At 45.5% G+C, this 20341-nt stretch overlaps 1 protein-coding gene across 1 annotated transcript in view; it reads right to left on the bottom strand.

The window, feature by feature from the left end:
• Positions 1-265: 265 nt before the first annotated feature.
• The window catches only part of FAM171A1 (family with sequence similarity 171 member A1), a 132176-nt gene continuing 112100 nt past the window's right edge, over positions 266-20341 (bottom strand). The window contains exons 6-8 of the mRNA XM_044762108.2: positions 6984-7100; positions 3971-4085; positions 266-3231 (exon numbers count right to left, since the gene is read on the bottom strand). Of these exons, the coding sequence (XP_044618043.1) occupies positions 1527-3231; positions 3971-4085; positions 6984-7100 (1937 nt within the window). The 3' untranslated portion in view covers positions 266-1526. The remainder of the gene's footprint in view (positions 3232-3970; positions 4086-6983; positions 7101-20341) is intronic.

The following is a 20341-nucleotide window of genomic DNA, read 5'->3' as shown; positions in this document are numbered from 1 at the left end:
AAGAAACATCAGTTTCTTGTAAATGCAGACATTTCTCCCTCTCTGAAACACCACAAAATGCTACCTCGTGTTCTTGAATGAAATTAAACACGAAGGTGGATTTTAACAATTTTAACCCTACTGGAAATTCCTAGGTGTCTAGGTGGCAGTCTTTAAATCTAAGCCCAACAACCAGCATTTCAGACTGCTAAGGAATGAATAAGAACTTCTTACTAACAACTTTGAAACAAAAAATGGCTCAGAATGAATGACAAGGACCACAAAACAGGTTTTTTTCTTCTTCAGAGTTTATTTTGAATTTTCCTTTTTGGATAACCAAGCAGCTCTTTAAGGAGAATGCACAGAAGAGTCATTCTGGCACTTTCGGATAGTACATAGGATTTATTTAATAGTCACATTCGGTGCACTTGCTCACTCCATACTCCATATCTGGTGAGCAAAGGTCAGCCCATAGGATTCCAGAGTTAATATGTAACCGTATATACAAACAGCCAATGAAACCATAATGGTGGCTAGTGGCCAAAGGGATGGAGAGGGGACGGTCATCTCTAAGTGTCCTCTAGTCTACTCAGCTAAACAGAATCCACGTCACACAGGAGAACTAGAGAGTACACCGCGTCAAAATGAGAATTCTGAGCACAAATGGGCACTTGGCAGCATGCAATATAAAGAAAAAGGGGTATCATCTCATAACTTTATAAAATCCAGGCAGTTCAATTAAAGGAGTTAAGAAAAACAAACAGAGCAAAACAAAGTGAGGGACTGTCTGTTGTCACTGTAAAAAAGGCACTTGGAGTTAATGGGACCAGAATTGAAGGACTCTTAGCTGAGAAAAACTTCAGTACGATTTCATTACAAGGCTTGGATGTGAAGAGATGACACTTAGGAATTCCTGAAAGGAGACACCGAAATAAACCACTGAGAAGCAGGACAGATGAAAAGAAAGGAAGAAAATCTTTACAACCAAACTGTTTTTAAAAAAGCAAACCCCAAACGCAACCTAACCAAAGCGAAAATCGAAGCAAAGACAGACCACGAAGCAGCAATGCATAGCTTTCCGTTGAGATAACGCATACCTCGAGACACTAGGTGCCAAGCTAATTTCTCAATAATAACTTCACAGGAGCATCATCGTGATAAAATCGATTCAAGCAATGCAAAAAGAGTTTCGTCTGTTCCCAGGATCTGAGGGAGAATTGAGGTTATCATCAGAACCCAGCAACATCACTTGTGGTTTTTCAGTGTCCTGGGGGGGTGGGCATGTCAAGTACGTGGAATGACATTCAGACACTAGGTTCACCTACGTTCGCCACCTCCCTGGAGGTGAGGCCTCCATGAACACATCCTTTATCTGAGTAATAACTTGAACTCCTTTCTAACATTTACACAGCAAATGGTAATGCAGGAAAAGTCCACTTCCCACGGTCGCCGTTGCTGGACTTCCTCTGCAAACAGGTAAGCGCTTCCTTAAGAAAGAATTTTTGGCAATTTTGTTATATTCCACTGTTGGGTGGCTGTGCGATAGCTCATTTAATGTTAAATGCCATCAGGGGTCTCTCCTCCCGCTTCTGCCAGGGGCTCTTCTTGTCTTCTCCTTGGTCGTCGTCATCGTCTTCGTCCTCCTCGTCCTCGTGAGCAGATCGGCTCTGTTCGGGACTGGCTAATGGTTCCGGGGGGACATCTGCAGTTCGTTTGGTCGTCTCCTCCTGCAGGCTGGGCAGCTGGCTGCCGCTCCTCCGGCTGGAGCTGTCCAACAAGCATCGCAGGGCACTGTCGTCGGGGGTACAGACGGTGGTACCACACTCACTTCCGCTTTGGTCCATGTCGTCCAGGTACACGAGCTGCGTGTAGGCGGTGCCGTCAGTGGCCCTCGGCTCTTTCTGCGGATGCTCCTGGACGGGTGGGTGGTTCTGCGGGAGAGACAAGGGGTCTCCTCTTCCCTTCCGGGCAGATTTTGGTTCATTCATATCCACACCAGAATCCAAACTGGCATCGTTACTTCCGTTCCTTCCAGCTCTTTGGAGGTCAATGTAGGAATGTCTAACGTGCGCGTTGGACCTGCCGTCCAGGGAGACGAACCAGGCCCGGGGGTGTGGGAGCGGCTTCCCACCCCCAAGTTCCATCAGAGCCTTTTCGGTCAGGAGCTGGACCTCACTGTTCATCTGAGCCAAGGCCGCATCGTTCAGGGATGCTGGGATGGAGAGAGACTCTGACATGGATGCGTTCTGCGGGCTCCACTCCCGTGCCCCTGCATCCTGCAAGTGCTGCTGAGAGATTGCCTGGCAAGATAAGGGCTGGGCTTGGATCTGCGAGGAGGGGTGTGGGAAGATCCCGGCGTGAGGACTGGAGAGCTCAGCCTGCAGTCTCTCTATTTCGAGCTGCTGGTCAGCTGGAACGACCAGGGGCTGGCCCACATAGGAATGGTCCCCTGGGAGTTTCATATAGTGAGCGGGGATGACCAAGGCAGGTAATACTTTCCTGTAAACGCTGTCGTTGACCTGGTCCACGGAACTACAGCAGATCAACTGGCCGGGCCGAGGGAAAGATGTTGGTCTTTCCAGGTGGTCTACTGACCGCGACATCATACATTCGGTAGGTCTGCGGTCCAGCAGCTGTTCTTTTTCAGGAGATGAAGGCGCGGGGTACATATGTTCCTGAATGGTGAGCTTGCTTCCCGTGGAAATGTGGTTGATGGAGGCCTGACCATCTCTGTCTTGCTTTTCAAACAAAGGCTGTGAGAGCATGGCATTGTAACTCCTCCTGTAGTCACTGTTGCCAGGGGACTCATAGCCTTCTCTTTCCATGGATTTCCTGGACTTTAAGGGAAAGATCTCCACGGACTTACGGTAGTCTTTTCCCAACGTCCCACTCGGTGTCAGGTTATCAAAGGAGATTTGGCTTTTGTCCTCTTCCTTATGAGAGAGAAGTTCCTCCCGAGAGCTGAATTCCTGTGAGGTACTGTAGGAAAGCTTCAGCATCGGGGTGTGCATGTCCACCTCGCCGTTGGAAGACATCATTTCTAAATGGACCCCGCTCATCAGCTCCTTCTTGCCCGGGGCGTCCGGGCGGCCATGACTGGTGACAGAGAGCGGGCCAGGGAATTCCGACTCCCGACGTGAAAACAGCAAGTTGATGTGCGACATGGAAGTTGACTGATCTCTTTTGGAACTCTCGAGGGCTGTGGGAAGCTGCAGTTTTCTATGGTGTTGACGAGGTTTTAAGCACTTCCGCCTGTGATCAAAGACACAAATCAAACCCAAATGTTAAAGATTCTCATAACAGTAAATTTTCCAGTAAAATCCTAATTCTCAATTTCCATATGAAGAAACAAGATAAAACAACTCATCGGCAGCCACAAGCCTCCTCACTCCACACCCTTGTCCTCATTTTAATTCCGCGCAGCACCATCGGCAGATTTCACCCCCAGGCTTTCCTAAGTACATCCAAGTTACTCATTCAAAAGCGGTTACCCAAGAGTCTACAATAGAGATGAGGCATCACAGAAGAATAGTTCTGCTTTGTCCTTGAGAATATCATCTCTCTCTCTCTCTTTTTGTGCTGAGGAAGATTGGCCCCGAGCTAACATCTGTGACAATCTTCCTCTACTTTGTATGTGGGACACTGCCACTGCATGGCTGGACAAGTGGTGTGTAGGTCCAAGCCCGGGACCCGAACCCGAGAACTTAACCACTATGCCACTGGGCCAGTCTTAAAGATATCATTTCTTAATCAGCACTTAGGAACAGTCTGAATGAATCATATAACAACTGTCAAACTGTGTTTTATAACTTCCCTTCTAAGAAAGGTCATACACAGCAGACTTCGACATCCTGCTTGTTTGTTTGCAACCTAGATGACCAATGTTCAGTTCTTAGATACAGTTGCATGAGAAAAAAAGGACCTCCACAGCTGTGCTTGCACAAGAAATTCCTAACTAAAAAAAGATACTGCCAAAACAGTAAAACTTTACCTGCAATAATACAAAAGGAGACACAGCAGAACCAAAAGAATGAAAGCCATTCCTCCTAAAATGGCCAAAAGGAACACCGTGTGGTACGTGGTGATGTCCTGTGTGACAACGGGACCTAGAAGGTCAGAAAAGGACATTTTAGATTCGTGAAAACCTTTAAATCAGAAGAGGGATAATTAACTGAGAACATAACATCTTTTTCTTACTCTTAATGGCCGGGGCGTGGAGCAGGGGCCAGATGAAAACAGCCTTTAGAGATATGCTAGTAGCATCACCATAATTTCACTCAATGAAAAGGGATCACCACGCCCGTTACTGAAGCAGCTGTGGCCAGGAGCACTCTGAAAACTCAAACCCTAAATGCAGGGGGTCAAGGGTCCCTCCTCAGCCAGGACGAGAGCTGCATTCGGTGGCACGTTTAGCATTCTCAATGCGATCTTTTAAAAAGAAAATGGATGCATGATCATATAATGAGTGGGACTCTTAGCAGAGAGATGGACTGAATATCTGGGAATTTCCTATGGCAGGAGGAAAAACAATCGCGACATTTTATTCTCGCTTTCCCTGGGCAGTCAATTACCGCGTAGAGAGGACTCTGTCGAAATCAATCAGCTGAGCTATAGGACAGAAATGTACTATGACTTAACCAAAGTCCACAGCTTACTACAGAAGTGTCAAGCGTTTCTAAAATCCGTTCCGTTTTTATAAATAAAATCTTTCTCTACAATAGCTTTTCAAAATGGCTTATCTTATGTGGCCACAGACCTCTCCAGAACTTACAGACAAGGTGGTCAGAGATAAATTAAAAAAATTTCTTTTTAATTCACATTGTAAAGAATTCCAAGAGGTGGGGGAACAGACTCTTTATGTTGAACAGTAGTGAGCATCTATCTTAATGTCACTGACAACAGGTCTACAGCAACAAAGAAAACCTCACCAAATTATAATTTTGGGGCACTTATTGGTGTCTAGGACAGTGCACTGATAGCTGTGAAGGAAGAAATGTGGTTTTACATTATGTGAGAGTAGCATGGATATGATTATTAAACACTATATATACCCACATACTTATTGATTTTTGATATTCTAAGGGTCTTCAAAAATCTTCTGAAGGAAGATCTCTTAAGAGCTAGATAAATTCGAGGAAGTTTACTAGTTTTTTAAAACAGTGACATTACTTAAGTTCAAAAGATAACACCATTCTTTCCCAAATATAATTCACTTCAAGGAGGTAGGAGGGTGGAAATAATATTTACAAAAGTTGAAAAAATAACAGCCAACTCTATCCTGCCTTAATCGTTCAGAGAAACCATTTTTTATACAAAGAGAACCCTGTCAGACACAGGCAAGGCTTTGGCAGAAGTCACTGAGTCACATAAAAATCATTTCCAAATAACTGAAGTTTGGTCCTTTAAGTACTTAAAATGTTATTATTTCCAACTTCTGCCAACGGAAATCTTTATAAAATTCACAGCCATACTTCATTTCCTTCTTAAACAGGGAATTAAAGAGAAAAACTCTAATTACTTTCTTGTTGGTTTTGGGCTCATGAAAGCACAGCATCGCTGTAATTCGTTTGACAAAAGTGACGGCTGTGAGGTTACCAGCAGATCTGTTTCTACGTTAAATGCCATCAGAGCTGGCTATGTATGCTTTTGATAGTTTTTCTCTCTCTTCCCTCACTGCCAGGAAGCTACGGTGAACCTACACCCAGCAATTCTTTCTCTTCTCTTTACAAAAGTATCTATTAATCTGTCACACGATGGGAAAACTGATAGCCATTGTTGTTTGAAACATACCTAAAATCAAAGTTAACTTTAATGTATGGGCTTTGTGGCCTTGACTTTGGAACGTCAGGAATTTCTTTTCCCTCCTTCCTTACTCTTAATCATATTCTAGATATTTCAGATTTGGAGACTGAGGCATTTCTGTACCCGGCTCAGGCCTATGTGGCTTCAGGAACAATATCATAAAGGGAAATAGATGCTCTTAAAACACAGACGTGAAGTGTAAATTTCCTCAGTATGGGAGTATAAAGTAAATGTGACAGATTTTTCAACGCCCCTCTAGGAATGGACTCCATCAAATTAGTGACTTTGGGAGTCTCAGTGTTCCTTCCAGTGACAATTCTGTTGGTAAAACATTCTGGACTCCCATTTTGGAACTGCCTTCATGGTTGACAAGAGATACCTTTTAATCAGCACATTTTTTGACCTCGCTCAGTCACCTACTTTACTCACCAGACTCAGATGTGCATGACTTTTAGCTGTGTCTATGAAAAATCAAAGATTTTTCTCTGATTATAAAGCTTTGCCACCAACAAAGAGCTCCACTCATGAAGGCAGGCCAGGTGATGCAGATTCTAAGGCATTTTGAGCAACCGAAGCCATCACTAGAAATAAGTCTCCTACGATGACTATTTTGAAAAACAATTCTAGAATAGTCGCTGGGATAAATTAAGGCACATAGGTTAAAAAAAATAAACTTTGAGTTGCCCTTTGGAGAATATGAGCTAATTCACAGATCTTAAATGGAGATGAATACTCTTTTAGACACAAAGCAACTGGTTTGCTTTTAAGCCTTTCAGAAATGCCAAATCAAGGTTTTTGCCCCAAGAAGCCTCCCACGGTGACTTTCCGCTGGACCCTCTGTGGAGTGCCTTTCCCTACACGTTCTCCTATGCCAAGCCACAGCTGTTTCAGGAATTAGGGAGGAGGTCCGCACCGCCTCTGAGCGCTTTAGATTAAGCATTTCCTATGGCAGCTGTCTGAGCAAAAGAGAGACATAAGATAAGACTATTTTCTATGCATTATTCTTGTCCTAGATGGGAGAGTTCCAACCAGAACTCCCCCACCCCCAGGAAATACCTTAGTTTCATCATTTGGGTTTTTTAGCCTTTCCACCTTTTTGGAGTAAGATGTGATGGTTTTGAGGAAGTTTTTCTCAAAAGCATCCTTAGCCTGAAGCCTCAAAGACATCAACGCCATCATCAAAGGTGCTGGCTTCGTGTTACCTGGGTTGGGAGGAGACATGGCTGCCACCCAGAACCCCAACTGAGGGGCGATGTATGTCCACACCAGCTGGCTGCCTTCCTGGTGCACCAGGCCGAGCCCACTCTTCAGCCACGTTCCTGTGGGATGCAGAAAACAACTTCAGCTGTGTGCATGCTAAACCCCTATTTAAGGCTTACATGTATTGCACAAGTCACTCTAAATGTCATGTTTATGACCCATTAGATAGGCTAGATGGTCCACCTGTCATCTGAGCCTGCATACAGCTCTCTGTAGGTTCTTTTCAACTCCCTGCAGGAAAGAGCCGAACAACTTTAGTTTTCCTTTGCCTTGGTGATTAAACTACTTCCAACCACTTTTATCAAATGTCCCTGCTTCCAAACACACATAATTTTAGCAGAAGCATTTGGACTTTAGATGTGGAATACAGATAGCATGATAAGGGCTGGTGGAAGTGGAAAAAAGGGGGGAAATTCAGTGCTGTTTATATTCTTTATCCTTAAGCAAATATATGAATTTCCTATCTGGAATCAGAACCTGGTTACATCAGAATTACTTAGGGAAGTTTTTAAAAAACATATAGATTCTCTGGTCCCACCTTTGCAAATTCTGACCCAATAAGCCTGGCCTAGGTGACTACTTTAAAGAGCTTCCAGTTGGTTCCGATGCTAGGAAACACCGAATAAGTCCAGGTCTGCGCTCTCCTTCAGTTTTACTTTCAACTAGTTTTTAACATCAATGAGAACCTACGCCTGGCTAGCCACAGTAGATGTGTTTATATACATTATCTTTAATTCTCACAACAACGCTAGAAGTCGGACTTATTTTGCCTTTTTGGATGAGGACACTGAAGACTGGGGAGCTACGTAACTCTCCCAAGGCCTCCCAGTGGTCGAGAGCAGACCTAGGTCTGTCTGTCTGTCTGTCTGTCCTCAAGGCCCATGCTACTTCTTCCGTTCCACCCTGCCACATTTCCTATCAATCTTCCAGAGTTTGATCCTTTTCTCTTTGTGACGTTTCCAGGAGCAGAGCCATTGCCCAAGGTCGCTTGGCTGTCACGTGTCTCACCTGCACAGAATCCGCTTTGCGGCCCATGACGGCAGCAGAAGGCCGGGGAGAGCGCCGGCCAGGCCTTCTAGGGGCGCGGGCACACCTGCCGCGGTCCCCCAGCACAGAGACATCGATCACTTACGCAGGGCTCCGGCTCTGCCCACAGGGCTGCACTGCTCGGCTCCCTGCCTAATCATCCATCCCCTAAGTGGCCACGTGTGTACCCCTGCCCACTGGAGGCCGAAACCCAGCAACAGTGCACCAAATAGTCTACACTCGCCTTTCCCGTACACACACATTGCTGAGGTGGCAACAGTGGATTTCTTTTTTCCCCTAAAGCAAGAAACAATACTTCGGGCTGCTTCTAGGGCCTATGGGTTGCCATAGCAACATTCAAATATAGTGGGTGGAAAGGTGCCCGAGGCAATGCCTCCCATCGCCCACCTCCTCCTCTCCTCAGACAGCCGTGGAACAAAGGAGGAAGCTGGGAGAGGCTGGGCGTCAGCAGGCGCCTTGCATGGTCTGAGCTTCCCATGCAACGGGCCCCAGAGGATCTCACTGTAAGTTAGCCGAGAAGCTGGAAGGCTTCTAGAATGAGTTTGAGAACAAGGATGCCCAACTCAGACTCATCTGCGGAAGAACAACAACCCAGAGAGGATGTAGGCATTCAGAGCATCACTTACTTCTCCTGGGCTACCAAGGAAGCAGGAACAGAGGCCATCTGACACAGGCGGCCGAAGGGTTTCTATGTTTGACAAGAAAGTTTCCCTGAAGGTGGAGAACGGATTGTTTGCGACCGCCTTCCAGTTTTCCCCCGGGGGATCCCATCCTGTTGAGCTCACGATTTACGCCACACCCCACGCCCACACACGCTCTCCCAAATAGCAACCCCTATCAGCCAGGAAATGGCCACGCATTCCTTGGTTCACGGTTTTCCCCAGATTAGATTCTTGAGTCACTGCTCTTCAAATGGAGCAGATACTAGGTTAGGCTGACGGGGACCCAGAGAGGAAAAAAAGCCGGTAGGAGTCCTGATTCCTGCTCACTCAAGGGTAAAGCACACTACTCCGATGCCTGAGTTGCCTCTGCCTTCTACAACACAGCACATCAAGTGGAAAGAGACTTTGAAAATACCTCCCAGTTACATCTGGGGCAAGCCTAGTGGGGGGTGAACACACACACACCACCCAGCTAACAAGTCGCCAGGTCCAGCCTGGAGGGCCCACGGTCAGGCAGTCATGGCAGTGATGCTGGTGGAAGCCACAAAGGCCGGTGGCTCACGAACACACAGCTGCTTTGGGAGCTGGTGAGGAAGGACTGCCACCTGGGGTGGGCGGAGAAGGCTTCGGGGTGAGTTGAGCTTTGATGAGCAAGCAGGACTGTCAGCCCGGCGGGGGGGGGGGGGGGGGTTGTGGGAGGGCAGCAGAGAGCAGAGAGAAAGAGAAGGAGGGCATACGGAAATAGTGTGCACAAAAGCATGCAAAGTGTATCGGGCATGGAAGATGTCTGGGGAAGGGATGGAGGCACAGGGAGGCAGGAGGGAGGGAGAAGCTGGGCAGGGGCTGGAGTGGAGTTTAGCATCTGCCTGGGAAGGGCTCCCAATGCCATTACAATGGGGGCCACTGAAGCCTGTAAATGGAAGCATGGCCTGGTTAGAGCTTTTCGGCACCTAACCCCACCCCCCACCCCTCGCCCACATTGGTTCTTCCCAGGTTGGTCCTCATAATGCACACTTTGACCCAACTCTGTGACTCTGCCTGCAACTGATGCTCCAACCTCACATGGTTTTTCTCTCTTCCCAAAATCTACCCATCTTTCAAAATTCAAGTCACATCACGTGTTCATCCCGAGTTCCGCCAGCACTCGGGGATCTTCCTGTCTTGGCGCTCCCAGGGCACGTGTTACTGCATCATCAGAGTTCCAGAAACATACCTTGCTAAGTTGCCACCCTGCTGTCCTATGTCCTACTTCCTCCGTGAGTGTGGGCCCGGGTGTCTTCTATTTCTTTTGTCTGCTTCTCAGCACCCAGAAATATCCCTGGCGTAGGAACTTAACAGTACTTGAGAAGGAGTGAAAGCCAGACATGCAACCCAAAAAATAATATCAGATGGCCTTGTGTGAAAAACCGGGTGTGGCTGGCAGGAAAGATCTTCCGGAAGCGCGGTTAACAGCGGGACGCTACCCTTTCACACTCAAGGGAACAGAGCCAGCTGGGAAAGAGGCATTTATTTTGGCCCAAGTTTTCCGTAAAATGTACACATTTTCAGTGAATAAAGGGTGACACAGTCTTGGGCTTCAACAATCATGCTGTTATTGGCAAAAGTCATTTCCAGGCTTTCTGTGTTTTGTGGGAGGAAATAAGCCACAAGGAATACAAGAATTAATGAATTGTGTACTAGAAACATATGCTTCTCATTACTGACATCCTGATACTGTGGGATGAGGATGTTTCCCCCACCTGAGGAGCTGGCGCGTGTAAGAGATCCTTGGACTCGTGGGTGGGGAACTAGTGCCGAGAATCTTCCCTGGTCATCCAGACAGCACAACAAACAGACCCCTGCAGAGTCTCTTCTGTTGACTAAGGTTCTGTGACCACCAGGCCTGTGACCAGGGTGCCAAGAGGGGGGACCCTCGCAGCCCAGTGGGGGCCTCAGGCACTGCTCAGGGAGAACAGGGGAGGGACCAGCTTGCTCCTGCAGTGTGGACCAAGGAAAGCTCCAACTGCAAGGCCTCTGGCCTCCTCCTGGGTCAGTACAGCTGCCTGGAGGGCTGTCCTGGTAAGCCTGTCTCCTCTGCGCGCAGACACACAGCAGCCCCTAAGGGCAGAGCAGCTGGCACAGCTGCCTCCTCAGACCCACTTCTCTCCTGTGCTTCCCTCCCTCCTTGCTCCACACTACTCCCTCTCGGCCTCTTCCTATCACTTCCTTTGGAGGGCGAGATACTGACTCTCTTGGGGTCCTTTTGACAAGCAGGCAGTCGAGGCAGCTGCTGGGACATGCAGAGTCTCAAGGCGGGTCCCCTGGTGAAGGTGTGCAGGCAGGACCCTGTGCTTCCTCGTGCCCCGCCCCACTGGCCCAGCCAGGCTGCCACCTTCTTCACGCACAGCTGCTGCTGCTGCAGGGGGCGGCGCCAGCTGTTAAGCTCCATCAGAGGTAGACTGGCGGCTGACCAAGGCCGGTGGTGTGTCTATGCCTGGGACTCTGTGTGTGACGGTTACACAGTGGTTCCTCTGGCATCACGGGGAATGAAATTCCACATTACCGAAATTTTTAGATCATCCATTTTCAAATAGTTTTTAAAGCCTTTGAACCCCAAGGACATTTCCCTAACATCGTTCGGAAGCTCCTCTTCGTCTATATAACTTGGGTCTTATTCGCCAAAGGTTGAAAAGGCAGTATTAGAATTCTAAAAAGTATCCTTTACTCCTGCCTTATAAGATTGAGTATAATTTTGATTTTTCATGATGACTCAAGGGCATGATTATGATCAACTACAATGTCAGGTTCTAAAATATTGATGCCCTTAGGTCCTTGCTGGGGAACACAGAGCTGTTTGCTCTTAAACCAAATACTCCCACCGACACCCGTGTTTGTTTCTCCCTGCCCCCTTCCTCTGTCTCTTCTCCCTCCCTTCCTTCCTTTCTCTCTTCTTTCTTCTCTCCCTCCCCTGTGCTGTTAGCAGTGTTTCTGTTATCAGCTCTGCTCCCTCAGCGCCACCAACCCCCAGCTCCCCCCCTGGGGCAGTCTGCTGTTGGGAACTAGACAACCTACCTTATTAGAACTGTGTCTGGAATAACGTCCACAGGCAGTGTGAGGGACTGGGGAACAAAAGCAGATATCGAACCGTGGTATCCTGAACCCAAGTTCAGTATGTTTTTTCTGCAACCCTACACCCTCAGATCAGTTTTTCTCTGAATTCTCATTCTCTGGAGTTAAACCTTACACAATGGAAAGATTCAGAGATATTTTCAAGAATAAATACTTTGTTGAAAAATCATCCTCATCTTTTGAAAAGTTATGTATTCAGCTGGCGAGTCTCATTGTGTATGAAGTACCCCGAGTTCTTAACTGGGAAGCCACATTTAACTACCAGGATTGTTACATACAATAACTGACAGGCCGAACAAGCTAGGCCTTCTGCTCGCCTATGAGATCTGATGGGGTCTCTTAGCAATCACCAAGGGTGCCATTTTCTTGCTGGTTACCAAGCAGTAAGGAAATCAGCTTTTTATTTGCAAAATATAAAGAAAAGTGAGTTCAAAAATGTAACAAATGAAAGAACTCTAAAATATGGAAACGGGCCCAAAACACATATCTAATTCGCATACGACCTATAGGTTCAGATTCACCTTGCTGTTCCTGCCTGGCACACTTACTCTGCCCGGAATCCCCTATTTCAGCAGCCACGCTAGCTCATCCTGGCATTTGGCACCAAGCAGAAAAACCTGATATCAGGAGCACTACTGATTTTGAAAAGGAAACTGTATGTGAAAACTCACACTTTAACAGATTACAAATTGAAGCTGGCACCTTGCACATTGGCCAGTGTACAGGGACATGAGTCACTGCTCTTACATTGAGATCTCTTACCATGTCAGACGTGAGAACAGTGGGCAGGTTAAAGCCCCGCATTATAGAGGGCCAACGGACCGCATGAACAACTTCCCCAGCATAAGGCAGCCCTGAACGTGAATTCCAGCTTTGCCATGTTCTAGCTGTGTGAACTGAGGACACGGCCCAGCAGAGGAACTGAAGGTCCTTGGTGATCTCATGGAGCCATGGGAGCAATCCTAGAGCTGGCTGTTTGACATTTCTTTTGTCATGTAAACAATAAACGGCCTCATTGGTTAAGCACTTAAGTTGGGAGTTCTACTTCACTCAGCTAACATCTTCTAACATATATTTTTCCTGAAAGAGGCTGAAGTGAGTTCTCCTGGGTCTGTAAGCTGGGACTCATGAAGAAATTCCATAGCTACTCAGAAAACCCATCTCCAAAAAGTTCTACCGATCAAAAGGTGAATATTGAATATTCACACTGTGAAATACAGCCATTTCTACTCCTACACCTAAATTTTCACTGTGAAACGTTTGGGAACATTTACAGGGAGAGGTAAGACACATATTTGCATGACGTGGGCATGAATGTGGACGGCAGGAACCGATGACTGTCTTGCTTCTCAGCTGTTGACTATGGAAAACCACCATCTCCTGCCTGGGGCTGGGGTGACCTTGCTGAATAACCACCATGGCATGGCATTGGCTCGTTTGAGGAACAGTCTTCCTAAGAGGTCTGCACCTCTCAGATCCATAGCAAGTGCTGCTGCTGCTTCTCGCTAGTTTTAATCAGAGGGTCTCTCCCGATCCCTGAATATGCTGTATTTCTCTAGAAACCAGATGACTCACTTTTCAGGGCTTTTGTCTGCATTGTCTTAAGCTGTCACCTCCACCATACTTTTCTACCAGCTGTACATACAGAAGCATCAAGATCCTGGGATGGGGTCACTCCCTGAAATCTCAGTATAAGACCCCATCAGCCCTAAGTCACATTCATCAGTATAGCAGCACCAGTGACAAATTCTACTTTTATGATATTGTGGAGTAGCCTTCTTTTTTCCATGAAATCCATGAGGAGGAAACATTCTTTGTTAATTACATAGCCAAGTATTTACCTGATGGTCAATGATCTAACCATGCTTGTTGAAAGCAATCAAACTGAAGAGCAAGAGTTAGGTGCAGATGGTGGAATTCTTATTGCTTCGGGCAAGTACATTTCAGGGCCAGTTTAAAGAAGAATAAAATGAAGGCAGCTCACTATAACTGACCTCCTGCTGTTCAAAGCATAAAATCACAGATATGTTGAATTATTAGAAATTAAAACAAGAAATGAATCTGTATTCAGCTCCAACATGTTCCCTGGGTATTTTTAGGGTAATTTTGGGGAAATAGATTCTTAAAAATAAATTTATTCTAAGCAACTGATTTTTTTTCTTTCCTTTAAGCTTTAGCTGAGCAATGAAATGCTTACTGAAACAAGTGTCAGGAAAGAGCAATAATGGGAAACCATAAAGATTCCGGCAGCGTTATAAGCTTATGCCTTAAATAAGTAGGCAGAAGTATTAGGATGCATAATAGCATTAATAAAATTTAATGAGAGAATTTTGAATTTCTAAGAGGTATATATAAATTTCCAGAAAGTAGTATCAGAGTTCAGGCTAATTAGGCCCATACGGAGAGAAGTTTTGTTCATTACCCGCTAAATCCAATATCCATCTTGTAATTACATGTCAGAAGGGACTGGGTCGGGGAAGCAGGCCAGGATTGGGGGTGACACAGCCAGTAATCCCCCGCATTAGAAAACTCACTCCAAGTGAAGGATAGCGTAACAGAGAAGTTTATAAACATCTGGACAGATGTGGTAGGATGCTTTAATCCAGGGCTTGTTAGCGAGCCTGTTCCAATAGAGATATTGTTGAAATGCGGATTCTGATGCATGCAGTTCTGCAGTGCCCACAAACTCCCCAGCTTCGGACCACGCTTCGAGTAGCAAAGCTCTCAATGATTTGCACTGTTGTGGGTGTGGCAATTCTTTCAGAAAACCCTGATGTCATTTCCCACAATGTTGCTGTGGTGTATCCACTGGGCAGCCAGTGCCTGAAACAACTTTGGAAATATTTCTACTATATTTAAGAAATAACCTAGTCACTGGTCAGACTACAGGCCAAGAGTTGGCAAACTCATATGCTTACAGATGCTGCGCGTCCTTGCTTGAAGGGGCAGTGCTGGTTAGTGAACTGGCTGCTGCGGTGTGGCCAAACTGGTTCCAACCCTAAGACTTTTGCCTTGACTGTTATTCTGCCCCGGAGACATTCCCATGTTAGGCTCCTAGGTGACTTTAGGATCTCAGCTCAAATGTCACTTCTCCAAAGGCTCTGACCAGCCAAACATTCTCTCTGACATCACTCTGCTCAATCGCCTTATAGGACTATGCCATTTGAAGTAAACTGACTCGCTGTCTGTCTCCTTCATTTAGAGAAAAGCTTCATAATTACAGTGACCTTCTCTGACTTGTTTTCTCACTGCTTTATCCCAAGAGCCTAGAACAGAGTAAAGTCTGGCACAAAGAAGATGTCCAATAAATATTTGCTGAAACGAATAAACTGTTCAATTTTTAAAAGAGAAGCCAAGACAGAATTCCGTGGGAAATCTTTCAATTTTTAAGTGTTGGCAGTAAATTAAAACACGACAAACAAACAAATGCCCCCAAATCGACTGTATGGGCCAAACCAGTCACATCTGAGAATGAGTTGTTTTGGATTCCCAGATTTAGTCCATTATTCTATTAAGCCACATTAAGTCTTGGCACAGAAGCAGGAATTCACAAAAATCTGAGATCCTCGGACAAGAAGGGGATTTGCGGTCTGAAGGAAATGGTGTTTCGCATCCCCCTTCTACACTCCCTATGAGGCCATGTGTGTGCCCCGAGCACTTACCTGTGCTGAGTTTGGGCTTCTTTCTCATTAAGAAAGATGGTAGCCCCCCACCTCCGGGGTTGCTTTGAGAAGAGTGATGAAAAATGCTGGTTTCTAGTAATACCTGCTTTGCTAATGAATAAGCTCAGCTGAGAAGGAATAGGCAAAAAAATCTTTTCCCAAGTGATCCTATGTTTCTTCACCTGAAATTTAGGTACACTTCAGACTGCGCATCAGAAATGGCTGGGCTGCCAGGTACAGCTACCTCTCTGTGTTGTATTGCAGAGCGAGCAAGGCTGCCTCTGTGGGAACCTCTAACGAACTGCGTTGTGTGTACTGGCTTTGTTGTGTGTGTGTGTTCTGGGTATTTACAAGCACGTGTCTGCATAGAAATAATTTTAAAGGCATGATTCAAGAGAAGGGGCAAAAAGAACAAGACGTGAAGAACTTCATACACGCCTGGCAATGTGCTGGGGCTTTATGTGCATTCTCTCTCTTCAGTCTTACACGGCCTGGAAAGGCAGGTCTCCTGTATCTCATTTTTGAGGCAAGAAACATTAGGTTCAGAGGTCAGTGATTTGCCCAAGGACAGGGCGACCCCTAACATTCTCAGAACCCAAGACCAGAATATAAATGGAGATCCAGATACAATACATCTAAATGTTTAAAAGTTATAAGGCAAGCGATCGCATTGTTAAATAAATGTGCCTATTCTCCCGTCATAGCTTTATAATAACCTAAAGACCGAGGTCGAATATAGAGTTCTTAGATTCCTCAGAGCACTTGCTGGAACACAGAGGCACAAGGATTGTTGGTTTGCGACCCACCCCCTTCTCAACTCATCCTCAGCCTTGTGCACATGGACGTGGACTGCTAACTCACATATCCAAGCTCAGGCCCCAGCCAGCAGCCTCTCCTTGGCCACTTCTATGGCCTGGGGGTGTGCAGGTGGCCTGTGTTATGGGCAGAGAGGTCTGCCCCCAGGAGATGGACCTGCAGGAAAGGGCCTGGAAGCCAGCTTAGGCCCATTTGGGCAGGGAATTCCAGGACGGTATTCTAGAGAGGGGAGCTTAGCTTTCAGGGAGCCACATCCCTTTGGGTCAGTGAGGCCTGATCCTATGGGGAAAGTGTACAGCTGGGTGAGCGTCAGAGCGAGGCCCTCTACCTGTGGGGCTTAGGGCAGGGGCCCCTCTTGCTCAGTCTCAGGGTGATACTGGCCAAGAGGCAGAGCTACTAAGAGGCAGAATTTTATTCCAAAAGATAAAATGACCTATCTGAAAGGTTTTCCCAGTGATGGATATTTTTCCAGAAATAAATCTCGAGTATTGATGAGGCTTTGCCTAAAGTAGATACCAGGCCAGGATTATCTTCCATACCAATGATTTCCAGGCCTGATTAACGTATAAAACCACTTTAAAAAGAAAAACAGAGGCCGGCCCCATGGCTGAGTGGTTAAGTTCTTGCGCTCTGCTTCGGCGGCCCAGGGTTTCACCGGTTCAGATCCTGGGCACGGACACGGCACCGCTCATCAGGCCACGTTGAGGCAGCATCCCACATGCCACAACTAGAAGGACCCACAACTAAAATATACAACTATACACTGGGGGGATCTGGGGAGTAAAAAAAAAGCAGAAATAAAAAAAGATTGGCAACAGTTGTTAGCTCAGGTGCCAATCTTTAAAAAAAAAAAAAAGAAAGAAAGAAAGAAAAAGAAATTCCCACACAATGTGTTAACTTTATAAAACAAAACGAATTTATAAAAGAAACAGGCTGTAAAATTTCAAAATAATATTCAAATTAAAAACATCAATTTAATGCCATACCTGATGACATATTACTGAAGGGAACTTGTCCCTTGCAACATAAACATGACATTGATGGCCAGGCTGAGGTTTCTTTTGAGCTGAGCATGGCTGAGTCGGATCTCCTATGACCTTTCTCGAGCTGAACTTACGAAATGTTCCTCTTTCAACATCCTTCAATTTCACTTTTCCTCAATGTGATGAAGTTGTGTCCTTTATGTGCGACCTCTACTGCTGTTCAGTTCCCTTTAGTCCTATTCTATCAAATAGTCTATAAATGCAAATTCAGGCAATAAAAGGATCTGATGGTTTTAAATTCTGTATTGAGAGGGTGGGGGGAGGGGAAACTGGAGGAAGGTGATCAAAAGGTACAAACTTCCAGTTATAAGATAACTAAGTCCTGGGGATGTGACGTACAACATGGGGACTATAGTTAACACGGCTGAATGGTATATATGAAAGTTGTTAAGAGAGTAGATGCTAAGAGTTCTCAACACAACGGAAAAAAATTTTTTTCTTTTTTTTTGTATTTATGTGAGATGATGGATATTAACTAAAATCACACTCATTTAACTAAATCATTTAACTAAATCATTTAACTAAAGTGGCAATCATTTCACAATATATGTAAGTCAAACCATTATGTTGTACACCTTAAACTTAGTACGTCAATTATATTTCAGTAAAACTGGAAAATAATTCTGTATTGAATCCAGACGATGCAGAATATTTTTCATGTTAAGTTTTAGAAGATTATCATCAAAAGCAAAACCCCAGGTTTTAAAATCCTTGCAGACAATTCCCAGAGCCCGAAGAAGCCCTCCGGGTCTACAGACCCTGGTTTGAGAAACATGGGATCTTGCTCAGGAAAGCCTGGACATCTGGGATCTTCGTCCATCCCGAGTTCCGGTCCTTGGTTTATTCGCCTGTGAAGTGAGGACAACATCACAGGTCGCCGTAAAGACCAAGGGCGCTGAGTTGCAAGAAAGGAGAAGAGCAGAGCGACACTCAAGTTCAGATGCCAGGCAGCCAGCTGGGCTCGCCCCCTGGTCAGCCCTTACTCTGCAGACCAAGGGACTCAGATTCCTACTCTACTCCAGTTAAAAGGCATTACCTATTCTGAACTGTGAGGGTCATCTGGAAATAAGAGAACAGCAATAACATTCAAAATAGGGACAAACCAGTAGGGCACGGAACTGAGCAATCAGATTGGGGACCTGGCACATAGCAGCAATGTGGCAGCCTTGGCTGAGGCTGGGATATTAAATTTAAAGACCCGAGGACTTCACTATACCTGTCCTTCTCTCTTATATCATGCTCCACCAAAAATTCACAAACTAAACATGGGCGGTGATGATTATAATAACGATGGCTAACATTTACAGAGCCCCTTGCACTGCTGCAAGTGCTCCCCATTCACAACAATTCTCTGACGTAGGGACGATGACTATTATTATTCCCATTTTATAGATGAGAAAACTGAGGCCCTGAGAGGCTAAAGGACTTGCTCAAGATCACACAACTAGTAACTTGAGGAGGAGCCAGGATACAAGTCCAAGCTGTCTCAGTTGCTGGGCAACATGCCACCTATATTCCACACACTCCTATTATTGGCTGTATAGCATCCAGTGCAATATTCAAATCTATCAAAAATATTTTTACCTTTTAATTACCTATTTCAGTGGAGGTAACTGAAAACAAGACATTTAAAAAATATAGTTGGCTGTCTGTATCCATGGGTTTGCATCCATGGATTCAAGCAACTGGGGATCAAAAGGCCTGTGATGGTTGGGTCTGTACTGAACATGCACAGATTTTATTTTCTTGTCTTTATTCCCTAAACAGTACAGTGTAACAACTATTTACATAGCATTTACATTGTATTAGGTATTATAAGTCATCTAGAGATGATTTAAAGTATAGGGGAGGATGTGTATAGGTTAGATGCAAATATTACACCATTTTATAGAAAGGGACGTGAGCATCTGAGGATTCTGGTACCCCAGCGGGTCCTGGAACCAACCCCCCGCAGATACAGAGAGACGACTGTACTTGGTTTCGAAATAAATTACGGCAGCTTTATCTTTCTAATTATTTTTCACCCAGGCTGATATTAGAAGGAGCATGTTAGATGCGGTGCTTAAAATCCAGGCCAAGTGGCAGCAAAGCAAGAGGGTACAGAGGCTTCTAGGTGATGGGAGAAGCCAGCAGGAGGATACAAACTGGCCACAGATAATCCGCAAAGTGAATCCTCCAGAAGCGCTTAAGAGTTCACTGTAACATAAGACACATTCTCTTTCGGGAGGAACATATTGATCTATACACTCAAGACCACAAAGTGGGCAGCAGTCATTTGTAAAGCCTGCCAAAAATTGTTTCAGTTAAACTCCAGCATGGGAAGTTCTAGCTCTATATAAAATGACACTTCAGCAAAATTAAGTCTCCAAGAATAGCGTTTCAAAACAAAAGTGGCCCTGAACCACAACTACGATAGAGCGAACGAGATGGTTTTATTCACTGAAAATGCTCATTTTTGGAGGGGGCTACAACACAAAGGGTTTACCAATTCTTAGGAATGGACTGATATTACAAGATTGTTTTTTGAGTTGCTAGGCGACATCGAAAAACAAATGTCCATGTTCTGAGATCACTCTGCCTTCATTCTCCCCATGGGCAACGCGTGTGTTCCGGGCCCTCCTCCACTCCACTCAGACAACAAGAGCGGAACATCGCAACTGTGATGCTAAATGGTCCATAGTGGCAGAAAGATACAGATCTGTGTCGCAAAAACAAATCACAGTCTGTTGGCCACCTGGCAGCCAAGATCTCTGGCAAGATAAAGTTTTCAAGGACTGTCATCATTTACCAAAATTAAGTCTATGCCTTTGGTGTTCTTTTCTTTCTGTTACATCACTTCCATCAGCTTTCTTTGCAGGTAAATTACCTTCTTTTCCTCCTACATAGCTAATAGAAGCCCCATTCACTTTTCTAGGCAATTTTGACATCTGAGAAAGTAGAGACTCTTTTCCTGAGAGTTATT

Source organism: Equus asinus, chromosome 29 (genome assembly GCF_041296235.1).
Source record: "Equus asinus isolate D_3611 breed Donkey chromosome 29, EquAss-T2T_v2, whole genome shotgun sequence".
In the NCBI taxonomy this organism is placed as follows: Eukaryota; Metazoa; Chordata; class Mammalia; order Perissodactyla; family Equidae; genus Equus; species Equus asinus.
Note: the sequence above shows the minus strand (reverse complement) of the source record. Positions and strands in the feature narration are given on the sequence as shown.